This window comes from Oculina patagonica, chromosome 12 (assembly GCF_052425735.1).
Source record: "Oculina patagonica isolate OP01 chromosome 12, crgOcupat, whole genome shotgun sequence".
Lineage (NCBI taxonomy): Eukaryota > Metazoa > Cnidaria > Anthozoa > Scleractinia > Oculinidae > Oculina > Oculina patagonica.
The window spans coordinates 17,979,646-17,994,083 of NC_135769.1; the positions used below are offsets into that span (position 1 = coordinate 17,979,646).

The 14,438-nt window shown below is 38.2% G+C and overlaps 1 protein-coding gene and 2 pseudogenes across 1 annotated transcript; 1 reads left to right on the plus strand and 2 right to left on the minus strand.

The window, feature by feature from the left end:
* Window positions 1-3,884: 3,884 nt before the first annotated feature.
* LOC144633462 (uncharacterized) lies at window positions 3,885-5,507 on the minus strand. Its single transcript, XM_078492328.1, has one exon. It carries the CDS (start codon window positions 5,505-5,507, stop codon window positions 3,885-3,887), a length of 1,623 nt encoding a protein of 540 aa, XP_078348454.1.
* Window positions 5,508-9,584: 4,077 nt separating this feature from the next.
* Window positions 9,585-11,204, minus strand: LOC144633463 (uncharacterized; annotated as a pseudogene).
* Window positions 11,205-12,461: 1,257 nt separating this feature from the next.
* LOC144633464 (uncharacterized) overlaps window positions 12,462-14,438 on the plus strand; it is a 14,183-nt pseudogene continuing 12,206 nt past the window's right edge.

Consider the following 14,438-nt stretch of genomic DNA (forward strand, 5'->3'; position numbering starts at 1 on the left):
CTGTATCCAAGCCTATATTTTAACAAATCACTTCAGGCTCTCCACAAGGAGACGGCGGGTGACTTTGCTCTTACAATTAATAGTGCCCGTCTATTTTGGCATATTTCTTGCTATTCCATTAGCCGCTTTAATTTACCCAGCGTATAACAAACAAAACAAGGAAGGCAAACTGCTAATCGCACTCTTTTCTCCTCTCGTTGGAGGCGCCCTCTAAGTAATTTCTCGAATTTTTGTACAGCGGTTATGGAACATTACCCATCCGGGATATTCCTACGTCCTATTAGCGCCGCTGTATTGTGCTTCAGCGGTTATGTTTCGAGTTTTACAAGCAGATCTTGACAGTTTGCAATCCATCGCTGTTCTTGGAATAATTCACGGCGCTACAGAAGTCATAGAACGAAGCACCATGGTTGTTATTGATCACATTTGCCATGTTATTTGGAAAAGAAAATCAGCTCCTTGGGGAAGTTTTCGTACTCCTCGCCGCGAGAGACTAATGGCTGATATCGCTATCATGAGCATGTTGTTTGAATCAACTGCTATAGTGTCTGTTAACGGATTTTTGTACTTGCACCAATTTATTTACTTACAAAACGATTCCCCTTTAAAGCTATTGCAGTCCTTTGCCATTCATACTTCAGTTTCTCTGGTGATCGAATGGTTCTTCACCAGCGTTTCTCTAGCGATCGAGACTGTCATGGCTGTTTGGCGAAAAAGATGGAAAAGACACATTTTAGTGGCAATCGTAACTGCAGTGTCAATAGCGTTGTGGGCTAGCACAAATCTTTTAGAAATTGTAAAAGAGCGCTTTGACGAGTTTTCAAATCAGCCTTGTAAAATGCCGTTTACTTCAATTTGAGACTGTAAAGTTTGAGGTGTGATACATCCGCCTTCCCTTTTATTAAACAGTTTGTTTTAAACCAACCAAAAAAAAGGTTTTCAAACAATGCAAAAATAATATTAATGTTTTAATTGATAAACTGCATGTAAGCTATAAGGTGTAATCCAGAGCAATAAAGAAGAATTGCAAGACAGTTGAAGATGTTTTCTTTCCGGGGGATACTTCCGCTAGTGAGCTATACGGGGAGGCTCCAACCGAAAGGGGTATAGGCTCTTACCGATAGTGCTCGTATAAAAGCATTAAATGCTTAAAAAAGCAGTGCTTATTTTTTGCAACAAAGTGCTAAAATAATACTGATTTTTTTAAAAAGTGCTCGTGGGTTACATAAAAATGCTCATTTTTTTCCGTTTTTTTTAAACATAGAATATTACATTTTTCAGATTTTCAGTTACATTTTTCAGCAACAAAATGTAACGATCAATGTTTGATGGCAGAGTACGCTCTCGAGCTATCTCTGCCTTGGATAGCTGACTTCCATTGTTCCTCGATAACAACGTGGATGACGCCATCTTAAAATGAGTGTGATGGACTGGGTTTCTAGGAGGCAACCGCTGACCTATCAAACCTATTTCCCAGGCCTCCTCGGCTCCTTTGACTAAAATGATGGCAAAATCCATCTGGGAGGCTTTGGAATCCATAACTTAAGTCAGATTGTGCTTTTTAACACAAAATTATACAAATAATCAGTCGAAAATCCAAAATAATGCTAGCAGTGCTTTTTGGGATAAAATGTAAAAAAAAAAAAAATGCTCTCGAAGCCAAATAATGTCAAAAAAAAAGTGCTAGCACTATCGGTAAGAGCCTAAAGGGGTACCTTGTTCAGACTGGAGCTTCACAATAGTATGGGGTCTCTCGAGTAGTAGTAGTAGTAGTAGTATAGGAAGGGGCTTCAGAAACTGCCAAGTAGTTTAACCCGGGTCGTCGGTTTACCAAGCGGGAGCCATCCCCACTTGGCCACCGACGACCGGTAGAAATTTTGGATAGAAATCCTAACCCTATTATAAAGGCTAACCGCAAGCGATCTAACTTGTCATCACTTGTTTCCACTTAGTCTGAAGCAATGCTTCGCAGTGATTTCCGTAGTTAAAGGGTCGTCAAAGGTTTTCAGATGAGACGTGACTCAAGTGAAAAGTTTAGAAAAGTGAAGCAAGGTGCTATTTTCTATACAAGGTATAGGGCAATAATGGTATATCTAAATGGGCAAGTATAAAACTTTGCTGGATTAACCCCTCCCGCACTCCCTTTCCGAGCTTTGTGTAAAAGATTCCGAGCAGCATTAACCCATAACATGCTAAGCCCGAATTATTCCGGGATTTGGAGGAATGGCCATTCTGCCACTTATGACGTCACCAATTTACACGTCAGCAGATTTTTGTGATTTGCATCTTATAGAGCTTGGATAGATCTTTCCACAGGACTGTCCATCTTCAATATTGACTGCATTCCGACAGAGCTAATCGAAAAAAACGCGATCAGTTTTTGGCGTAAAATTGGTGCTAAAACAGGCCAAAATACCCGTACTTGATCATGATCTCCTTTCCAGGGTTTTCCATTGATTCAGATCAAAAATTTTCATGCCAGTAGAAGAAGTGCACAGAGTAAAAGATAGAGAGAATGAGAAAGCAGAGAAAAACGAAAAGGAAAGGAGCAAGGTAAAAAAATCGGAACGGTTCAGCAAAAAAAAATATATATTGTACATTTTTACATGGAAATTACATCAAAATCTTCCTTCATTGTCAGAAAGTGCATTTTTAGCAAATTAAAAGAACTTTTGGACCGTGGAGCCAAGAAAATCGATTAACGGTTAAAAAACGCGTTTTTTGAACTAATTTCAGCATATTAAGGGTTAAATTTTACCGGCGATTTTTATCGCACGCTCAACTTGCTTTCAGTTCATCTCCTGTGATACTGTGATGATGTACAGTCAACACTCTCTTAACGGACAACTCTATAGGACGGACACCTGGTGATGGTCCCGCCCCTGTCGTTTGTCAGTCATTTTACTGTTACCAAACTCCCTATAAGACGGAAACCTCTCTAATACAGACAGTGGGAGACGGTCCCGACGGTGTCCGTCTTATATAGAGAGAGTTGACTGTAATCTCAATATAACACAGGTACGGTAAATCAAATTTACCATTACAATTAGAAAACACGTTTGTCGGGTTCATTTCAAAAGTATCTTGTTCGGCCTGCTGTGGTAAATTGCTTTAATAAAATAAAATAAATCCACGATAGCAAAATGCAACTGCCTCACTTATTGAATACTTTACCGCTAAATTTCTGCTCTTGTCTAGCTTGAATGCCATATAGAGTGGAGCCCTGTAGTAGTCCCGAAAGTATCGTCAGTATAATACTGTGAATAAATAATTCAAACCTCTGTTTAGCGGCCACCTTTAATAAGCGATCTTTATTTCACATAAAGATCCTTATGTTAGCGATAATTTTTTCGCCATATAAAATACGGACCTAAATATTTGATATTTCATAGTACATGTGACCAACACACTAAAAACCGATAGGCGTCAGCTTTATCGTCTATTTTGCCCTAATTTGTCAGGTTTTTGTTTCGTGTATTATTGATAAATCGATATTTTGCTTCGAGTTTCGAAGAGTTTCGAAACTATTCAGAGTTTGGTCTAGGAAGTAGAAAAATTTGTGACAACTGTATTCCACTCTTCGGTAAGAAACTAAATGAAGGAGAAATTATCGTAAATGCTACTCAATAAAATTCTAATCTCTATACACATTGTTCTCTATTTGCTAAAAAAATGTTCTAAATGAACGGCTGAAAGTCGCAGCGTCGCGTATTTTTCAGCAGAGTCTATCTGACCATATCAATTCAAACAAAAACTCTACATGTAATAGTCAAGAAAGGTAATAATTATATTGAGGATCGACTACATCTAATAACTGAGACCAATCAAAAGCAGGGACGGGAAATTGATAAATTGTGATGAAACCCCATGGCCATCTAGATCCCTTACCTAAATGGCATTTCGCAAGGTTGGTTCAAGGATTCGTTAAAACGCCCATGAACAATTATTAGAAGGAATGTACTAGTCCATAACGATACTAACGCCGCGGTTACAATTGCCACTGAAATGTGTCTTTTCCATCTTCTTCGCCAAACAGCCATGACAGCCATATTCTGGTAGCGAGTCTCGATCGCTAGAGATACGCTGGTGAAAAACCACTCAATCACCAGCTGAACTGAAGTTGTGATGGCAAAAGCTTGTAGTAACTTTAAAAATGAATCGTTTTGTAAGTAAATAAATTGATATAAGTACAAAAAGCCGTTAACAGACACTATAGCAGTTGACTCGAACAACATGCTCATGATAGCGATATCAGCCATAAGTCTCTCACGGCGAGGAGTACGAAAACTTCCCCAAGGAGCTGATGTTCTTTTCCAGATCAGATGACAAATGTGGTCAATGACAACCATGGTGCTTCTTTCTAAGACTTCTGTAGCGCCGTGAATTATTCCAAGAATAACGATCGATTGTAAACTATCAAGATCTGCCTGTAAAACTCGAAACATAACCGCTGCTGTGCAATACAATGGCGCTAACAAGACATACGAATATCCCGGATGGGTAATGTTCCATAACCGCTGAACACATATTCGCGAGATGACTTTGAGCACGACTCCAATGAGAGGAGCGAAGAGTGCGATTACCAGGCGCATTTTGCCTTCCTTGCTTTGTTTGTTATACGCTGGGTAAATTATTTCAGCCACAGGAATGGCAAGAACTGCAACGGCGAAGGCAGGAACTTTTATTTTGAAGAAAAACTTCACCTGCCGTCTCATCGACAGTCGCTTGCAAAAGTGTTTTGTTATAAGATACACTTGGCAACATGTACTAAAAACGCTATTAACGTTAAGTGGAATTTTTTGCAATGTAGTAAGTTTGGAATGAGATATTCCTAGGGCTTGAAGAATCACTCGATAAAGTGCATCTAAAACATATCCAAGAGAAAAAACTAGCATCAGTTTTCTTTTCACCCCCATTAACTGATATGGACGGAAAAGAAATAGCATAACCACGAACGTCGAAGTGTGTAAAAAAGCAACGCAGATCATATCAGAGATAGATCTCAACCATTGCACTTTTACTGGAATGAACTCCTTTGGGTGGAATTGGCAGTTGTTTATAGTCTTATAACATAGATAGGAGATCAGCATGTATACTGAACCTATGATGGTAGCGGTTAGTAGTGAAATCAATGCTCCAATGTTCATTGATTTACAAACTGTACGGAGGGCGGATGGTCTGAGTCGCTTCCAAGCCATTGCTTTATCTTCATCTTGCTGATCTCCCTGTGTTTCTTCGTTTACTTCTGTTGAGAAGGCATTTATAACTTGTATACTAAGATTGTTAGCCACAGGATAGTCCAGGTTTGTGATTTCTCTGTAGCTGTATTCTTGATAAATAAGCTCATCGACAGGAAGATAATTCCATTCTCGACCTGTGCTTTGTAGAGGATCGTAGCCAAAAGACTCTGCCGTGAATTCAGGTTCTTCTGGGTTTAAATGCTCTGTCACGCCTCGTGTAAAACTGAACACAATATGACCAACGACTTCTATCAGTGTACTGCTCATCTTTGCTGCTTGGAGAACTAAAAAAGGCTTATATCCAACAAATCCGTGATTGTTTTAAGTTACGTTTCCTTGATTGGTAAAGCCTGGAACTGTTAACTCCACGATAATGATCAGCAGCTCAGTGATAGCTAAGAATTTGAACTTCGTGTTTTTTGGCATTTTCTGCAGTACAAGCGCCTTTTTATATGTTTTTCACACGGAAATGTAGATTTCTTCGTTCGAACGAACATTGTAACCTCTTTTTCGGGAACATTTTAAAATAGAAAAATTCGCACTGAAACGAATTCCTTGCTCGACTGGTTAAGGGCAAGTCCCGAATATCTTATGAAAACTTTTGCTCTTTAATTTTCAACGGATCATCTCTTGTCTTTTCGTATACGGAGGCAAACTGATGATAAAACATACTAGCTGAGCAATAAAAATTCGCTTTCGAAAGCTATGCCACCTAGATTTTGAGTAAATAACTTTTGGTCACTTCTGCTCACTTTGGATCCACTTGGGGGTTACTTCGATAAGGTCCGGAACAAGCGACTCTTGGCTGAAATTCTTCTAACAATCTTCGGTTTCTCTATTCAGAAATTTCACCGATTTGTTTTCAGATTTATAACTGCTTAGTTAGTTCAAATTCTCTCGAACCTTTGTTGTTATAGTTAGTACAGGAGAGAGATTCAACGAAAATAAGTCACGCCAGTGATAAGTGGAATCAGGTGATGATGTATAACCTACTGAATACTAATTATCTTATTGCTTTCGAAACATTGTTGTCGAAGTTTGTAGAAGGGAGTTTAATCACGCCAGTGATATAATAATGATAATAAAACCTTTATTTAAGTGTCAACTGAAATAGCAGTATATGACAACCGCTTAATGGGGACACTATAAAAGCTAAAATTCTAAAACATACTACAAATAAGGATTAGTTAAATCAGGCGATTAGCTATCTGATCGCTTTCGAAACTTTGTTGTGGAAGTTAGCAGAGGTTCAACGGAGTTAAATCACGCCAGTAATAAATTGAATCAGGTGATAATGTATGCTTTCCTGAACACTAATTAGTAGATCGTTTGCTTTCGAAACTTTGTTGTGGAAGTTTAACGGAGTTAAGTCACGCCAGTAATAAATTGAATCAGGTGATAATGTATGACTTCTTGAATACTAATTATCTGATTGCTTTCGATACATTGTTGTGGAAGTTAGTGGAGGTTCAACGGAGCTAAGTCAGGCTAGTAATGAATTGAATCAGGTGATAATGAATGCTTTCCTGAATACTAATTATCAGATTGTTTGCTTTCGAAACTTTGTTGTCGCAGTAAGTAGAGGTTCAACTAAATAAAATCACGCCAGTAATAAATTGAATCAGGTGATAATGTATGACTTCCTGAATACTAATTAGTAGATTGTTTGCTTTCTAAACTTTGTTGTCGAAGTTAGTAGAAGGGATTCACCGGAGTTTAATCACGTCAGTAATATAATAATAAAAATAAAACGTTTATTTCAGTGTCAACTGAAATAGCAGCATATGACAACCGCTAAATGGGGACACTATAAAAATTTTAAAAAATTCTAAAACATACTAAAAATGAATTAGTTATATCAGGTGTTTAAGTATGACTTCCCGAATACTAATTATCTGATTGTTTGCTTTCGAAACTTTGTTGTCGCAGTAAGCAGAGGTTCAACTAAGTTAAATCACGTCAGTAATAAATCGAATCAGGTGATAATGTATCGATAATGTATGGCTTCCTGAATACTTATTAGTAGATTGACTGCTTTCGAAACTTTGTTGTCGAAGTTTAGTAGTCAAGGTTCAATGGAGTCAAGTCACGCCAGTAGTGAATTGAATCAGATGATTAGGTATGAGTTCCTGATCGAATACTAATTATCTGATTGCTTTCGAAACTTGCCGTTGAAGTTAGCAATAGAGTTTCAGCGGAAGTTAGCTAGATCAGCATATCAGGTGATCCAGTGATCAGTATGACTTCTTGCCCGCAGTAATGAAGGGACGACCCCATACCTAATGAACTTGCTTATCGATATTAGTTCCTGTTTATTTATTAAGTTTCGTTTTTTTAATTTCCCGCAAACTAGTTATTGATAATTATCTAATTAGGTGAAGGGAATACAATGGGACAATAGACTTACCCAGAGCACAATAAATGATATGTAGTTAGTTTTTAACCCATAGTAAAGTATATTTTCCTGCAGATGTTGCGGTCGTAAATTTAACCGTGTGTTTATTCTCACAGCTAAGAACACACACATATACGAAATATAATATATAATAGAGAAAGAAGAAAAAGGAAGCCAAAAATCACATCAGTAAACTATTAGTAAACTATTAGAAGTAGGCCACTCAGTTAGCACATGATTGAAATCTGTGCAAGCGTATGTACGCGTACTGGAGTAATCTTTATTCATCCATAAACTACTATAAATTCAAAACAATATAAAAAAGCTATTACATAAACGATTTAGGCAGTCTTAAAGGATTGCAACGAAGGAGAGTTCTTTATTTTATTGGGTAATCCATTCCATAATGTAGCCCCACCACACCCACCTTGCACTACTTACGCCGTAATGAGTGGATTTAGAACACGTAGTGTACATTTCAGTTCGATATTCAGGACACCTTTGTGAACGCTGTGCATTATGTCGGTTACGTGCTTTTGTCGTCTAGTTTGGAGGTCCTCCCAATTTAGCACGCAACAAAGGGTCTGAGACCATACATTGTACGAAGTTCTGGTGATGACCATGGCAGCCCTATTTTGTAATCTCAGTAGCCAGAGTAGCTTATCAGACAGCGTTTTTCCGACATTCTCCCACACTGGGCTGCAGTAGTCAAAATGGAATCAGCTCCCTCCTTACATCAACACTTGCCCAACTTGAGAGACTTTCGAAAGAACTTGGAGACATTTGACTTTTTTAACTTAGTGTCATTATTGTATATCATGTAGATTTTAGCGACATGTTTTTAGTATAATTATTATATTTTAAGATTTTAATCAAGCGTGTAAGAATAAGTTTTAGTGTGGGTGGGTTAAAGTATCTGTACATTTTTATATTTTTACTCATAATTATCGTAATTTTCTTTGTAATATTTAATTAGTTATTACTTATATTAGTTCCCTTTGTTTTTATACTTTATTTCAATTACTGTCATGCGCTTTATACATGAGCCTCTGACTTGGATAGGGAAGGCAACTTCATGCTGCGTTATTATTGTGATAAATTGATTGATTGATTGGTACTGCACCAAAGACTTATATACTGTTATAAAATAACTCAGATACTACGCGCGCTCTGATTGGTCAAACTGGTCAAAAAAACCTATGTACTATTGTACCGGTAAACTCCCGCTTCTCGACATGGCCGTACCGCTACGCTCGACCATGCAGAAGCTAGGACGAAGAATTAAAAACGTAGTTTAATGTCGTCTTTTGCTCTAGGTGATGGTTAAAACAGAGGATATGGTTCTCGTAAATGATCATTATGATAATTTTAATACTGAGGATGGATCACATAATTAAATTTTCCCGCCCACCACAGTTGGAGCGAAGAAACTACATAAAAACGAAAACGCAGAGACTAACATAACCTTATGAGAAGGAACAGAATGAACAGGTCCGAAAAGCTTGTAAAAAATGAACAGGTCGAAAAGCTTGTAAATCACTCGCATAACGGTTCGTGATTTACAAGCTTTTCTCGTGTTCTCCCAACATCCTGCGTGGTTTTATTACGCCAGTAAATCCCTAGAAAGTGCGATCTATTGCTTAATGATTAAATTATCGTCACTAACGTAGGGTCACACCCTCTTAATCATTCCTATCCCGGAAGGCATTTTCTTACAGATTTCTTCCATGTGATTTGACCAGCATTTAGCATTTGATACAATTTCCCAGTTGGGAACCACCAATCTGTACCATTGGCATCATGTTAGGATCTTAGTGACATTGACCGTTTGTAATTATAATCAACATGTATTCACTTTTCATAGAAAATCTCTACAGTGCTTAGTCATCAGTATGTCATTTTTCGGGGCAGTTTACAAAGTGCAGTCCTTGAGATCCCTCGATGTAATGTTATGTAAACGGCATTTTACAAGGTTGATTTAAGGGCTCTTTAAATTGCTCGTGTACCATAACTAAAAGATTTACGCTAGTCCATATGCCTACTGACACAACAGTTACAATTGCCACTACAATGTGTCTTTTCCATCGTCTTCGCCAAACAGCCATATTCTGATAGTGAGTCTCGATCGCAAGAGAGACGCTGGTGAAAAACCACTCAATCACAAGCTGAACTGAAGTTGTGATGGCGAAAGCAGACTGTAATAGCTTTAAAAGGGAATCGTTTTGTAAGTAAATAAATTGATATAAGTACAAAAAGCCGTTAACAGACACTATAGCAGTTGATTCCGACAACATGCTCAAGATAGCGATATAAGCCATTAGTCTCTCACGGCGAGGGGTACAAAAACCTCCCCAAGGAGCTGAAGTTCTTTTCCAAATCACGTGACAAATGTGATCAATAACAACCATGGTGCTTCGTTCTAAGACTTCTGTAGCGCCGTGAATTATTCCAAGAATAGCGATGGATTGCAAACTGTCAAGATCCGCCTGTAAAACTCGAAAAATGAAAGCTGAAGCACAATACAGCGGTGCTAATAGGATATAGGAATATCCCGGATGAGTAATGTTCCATAACCGCTGGACACAAATTCGCGAGATGACTTTAAGCACGACTCCAATGAGAGGAGCGAAGATTGCAATTACCAGGCGCATTTTGCTTTCCTTACTTTGCTCGTTATACGCTGGGTAAATCCAAGCGGCCGCAGAAATGGCAAGAATTATAACAAATAAGATAGGAATTGTCATTTCCAAGAACAAAGTCACCTTCAGTCTCCTTGTCCGTCCCATACGGAAGTGATTCGTTAGAAAATAGGCTTGCCAACATATAGCCATTACAAATAAAGCGTTGAGGGGAATCTTTTGCAAACCAGAAAGCTTGGAATGAGATATTCCCAGGGCTTGTAGAGCGACACGATAACATGTGTCCAAGAAATATACAAGGCAAGCAGCCAGGACCAGTTTTCTTTTCATTCCCATTATCTGATAAGGACGAAATAGAAGTAAAGTACATGTGAAGAACCAAGTGTAAAGAAAAGCACAAGAGATCACATCAAAAATTGATCTCGTCCATTGCACGTTTTCTGGAATGGACTTCTTAGGGTGAAATTCACAGTTGGTTATAGTCTTAAAAGACAGGTTGGAGATCGTCATGAATATTGAACCTATGATGGTAGCAGTTAGTAGTGAAATCAAAGATCCAATGTACATTGATTTACAGACTGTACGGAGAGCGGATGGTCTGAGTCGCTTTCAAGCCATTGCTCTATCTTCATCTTGCTTGTCTTCCTGTGTTTCTTCGTTTTCCTCTGGCGAACACGCGTCTATAACCCTTATATCAAGACGGCTAGACGCTAAATAATCCCAGCTTGTGACTTCCCTGTGGCTGTATTCTTGATAAATAAGCTCATCAACAGGGAGATAATTCCATTCTCGACCTGTGCTTTCCAATGGATTGTAGCCGAAAGACTCTGTCGTGTATTCAGGTTCTTCTGGGTTGTAGCGCTCTGCCACGCCTCGTGTAAAACTGAACACGATCGGACCAAACACCTCTAACAGTGTAATTCCACTCATTGAGACCTGAACAAACGCTTACAGGTAACCGTAATTTCGGTGGTCATCTGCTCCTTATATTCTATTTTCACGCGGAAGTTTGAGTTTAGTTCTTTCTGCTCACTTCGGAACGTTAAAACACTCATTTCCGCTCGTTTCTAACCGCCCCTAACGGCTACATTTAAGCCCTGTAAAAATGTACCAAAATAGACCAAAATTTCTAAAATGGGCCAAAATAACTGTTTAAAATGGGCTTAACCAATATCAATAGTCATTTTAATCATTCTTCCCATTTAGTCGAAATTGTCAACAAATAAAAAAAGTTAAATTAACCTTGTGTAATATGTGGTTTTAACCATTGATATCAGTCGCGATAACTCAAACTATTTAGATAAGCTTAAAAATTAAACGACTTAACTCATTAGCTATTGCAAGCATTTCAGATAGTTCAGAAACAAATGCAGTTTCTTCATAATTTGAAGGTGAATCGAGGGCTGCCCAAAGGGCCTTTGATTTCTGTTTGTAATCGAGTTAGATAAGCTACCTAACTTAGTTCAACCGACAACAAGGTTGTGCAACAAAACAAAAGAAAACGCCGGTAAAAATGTGATCATTTTGCGATGTATAGTAGCTCGATTGATGACGAAAATAAACAATCTTTATTTTTTCAACTGATGACGATTACACGTTCCAAACTGAAATATTTATAATAATTGTTAATAGCTGATATAACTATTTGAGTAAGTTCATTCAACTAGCATTGTAAGTACCGTGAAGTAGTTAAAATGACAGTTTTAAAAGTCATTATAACTACGACAGACCATAACAAAAAAAATTCCCAAATATACAAGCCAACATGCTTTACAATCCTTTAACCTTTTGCCAATAACTAAGAAGTCGACTGATACAAGATAAGAAACTTGAGATCATGCCCTCCCTCCCAACTTATCACTCCGTTCTTTTTTTCCCGCCCAATCGCAGGTTACAAGATACTATCGATACTCACGCTGGCAACACTTCTGTTCGGAAATACTGTCACGTATGAAATATCTCGGTAACTGAAACATGAGGGTCAAGTGAATAAAAATTTACTTTTTTGATGCACCAAGATTGAAAAATACAACAGTTGTCCAAATAATTATTTTTTGACAACTGTTTTCTTTATAAAATTTCCTCTATCCATGTAAATTGCAATGTAAAATAGAACTGGTTTCTTACCTTTGTCAGTTTAGCAAACAAATAATAATACGGGAGAAAATAAGACCCGTCTTATCTAAGATGCGAGTAAATAAGTCGCGAGCTGATCGTATAAAAAGTACAAAATAAGCGTTCGTGTCTTAGTTTAGGCGCAACTTATCTAAGAACAAGGGTTTCGGCTGTTCTTATTTTTTCCGCGTCTTGAAAAACTGGCGTGAACTTCCTCGTATAAGTGCTTTCGCGTCCTACATAAGACGTGCACTATCAGTGCGCATGCGTAACACAACATCAATGTGCAAATGTTTCTATTTTAAAATGTTCCTAAAAAAGAGGTTATAATTACATTGTTCGTTCGTACGAAGAAAATCTACACTTTCGAGTGAAAAACATATCAAAAGGCGCTTGTACTGCAGAAAATGCCAAAAAAAACCACGAGGTTCAAATTCTTACCTCTTCCTGAGCTTCTGATCATTAACGTGGAGTTTACAGTTCCGGGTTTCTGTCATTAAGGAAAACTAACCTGAAACAATTAAGGATTTGTTGGTAAGCATTTTTTAGTTCTTTAAGCAGCAAAGGTGAGCAGTACAATGATAGAAGTCTTTAGTCATATCGTGTTCAGTTTTACACGAGGCGTGACAGAGCACTACAACCCAGAAAAACCTGAATTCACGGTGGAGTCTTTTGGCTACGATCCTCTACAAAGCACAGGTCGAGAATGGAATAACCATTCTGTTGATAAGCTTTTTTATCAAGAATACAGTGACAGAGAAGTCACAAACCTGGACTATTATGTGGCTAACAATCTCAGTATACAAGTTATAAATGCCTTCTCAACAGAAGAAAACGAAGAAACACAGGAAGCAAGATGGAGACAGAGCAATGGCTTGGAAGCAGCTCAGACCATCCGCTCTCCGTACAGTTTGTAAATCAATGTACATTGCAGCTTTGATTTCACTACTCACTGCTACCATCATAGGTTCAGTATACATGCTGATCTCCTATCTATGTTATAAGACTATAAACAACTGCCAATTCCACCCAAAGGAGTCCATTCCAGTAAAAGTGCAATGGTTGAGATCTATCTCTGATATGATCTGCGTTGCCGATTTTGTTACACACTTCGACGTTCGTGGTTGTGCTTTTTCTTTTCCGTCCATATCAGTTAATGGGGGTAAAAAGAAAACTGATCGGTGCTAGTTTAGATGCACTTTATCGAGTGATTCTACAAACCCTAGGAATATCTCATTCCAAACTTACTACATTGCAAAAAATTTCACTTTACGTTAGTAGCGTTTTTAGTAGATGTTGCCAAGTGTAGCTTGTAACGAAACAGTTTTGCATACGACAGTCGATAAGACGGCAGGTGAAGTTTTTCTTCAAAATGACAGTATCTGCCTTTTCTTTTCAATTCCTGTGGCCGAAATAATCTACCCAGCGTACAACAAACATAGTAAGGAAGGCAAAATGCGCCTGGTAATCGCACTCTTCGCTCCTCTCATTGGAGTCGTACTCAAAGTAATCTCGCGAATTTGTGTCCAGCGGTTATGGAACATTACCCATCCGGGATATTCGTATGTCTTATTAGCGCCGTTGTATTGCACAGCAGTGGTTTTTTCCGTGTTTTACAAGCGGATCTTAATAGTTTACAATCCATCGCTATTCTTGGAATGATTCATGGTGTCACAGAAGTCATAGAAAGAAGTGCTATGGTTGTGATCGATCACATTTGTCACGTGATGTGGAAAAAACAACAGCTCCTTGGGGAAGTTTTCGTACTTGTCGCCTTGAGAGACTAATGGCTGATATCACTATCATGAGTACGTTGTTTATATCAACTGCTGTAGTATCTGTTAATGGTTTTTTGTACTTGTGTCAATTTATTTACTTACAAAACGATTTCTTTTCAAAGTTACTACAAGCTTTTGCCATCACAACTTCAGTTCAGCTGGTGATTGAGTGGTTTTTTCACCAGCGTATCTCTTGCGATCGAGACTCGCTACCAGAATATGGCTGTCATGGCTGTTTGGCGAAGAAGATGGAGAAGACACATTTCAGTGG

Excerpts from the sequence above, each read along its gene's own strand:
- LOC144633462 (XM_078492328.1), bottom strand. The coding sequence starts at position 5,507 with ATGAGCAGTACACTGATAGAAGTCGTTGGTCATATTGTGTTCAGTTTT.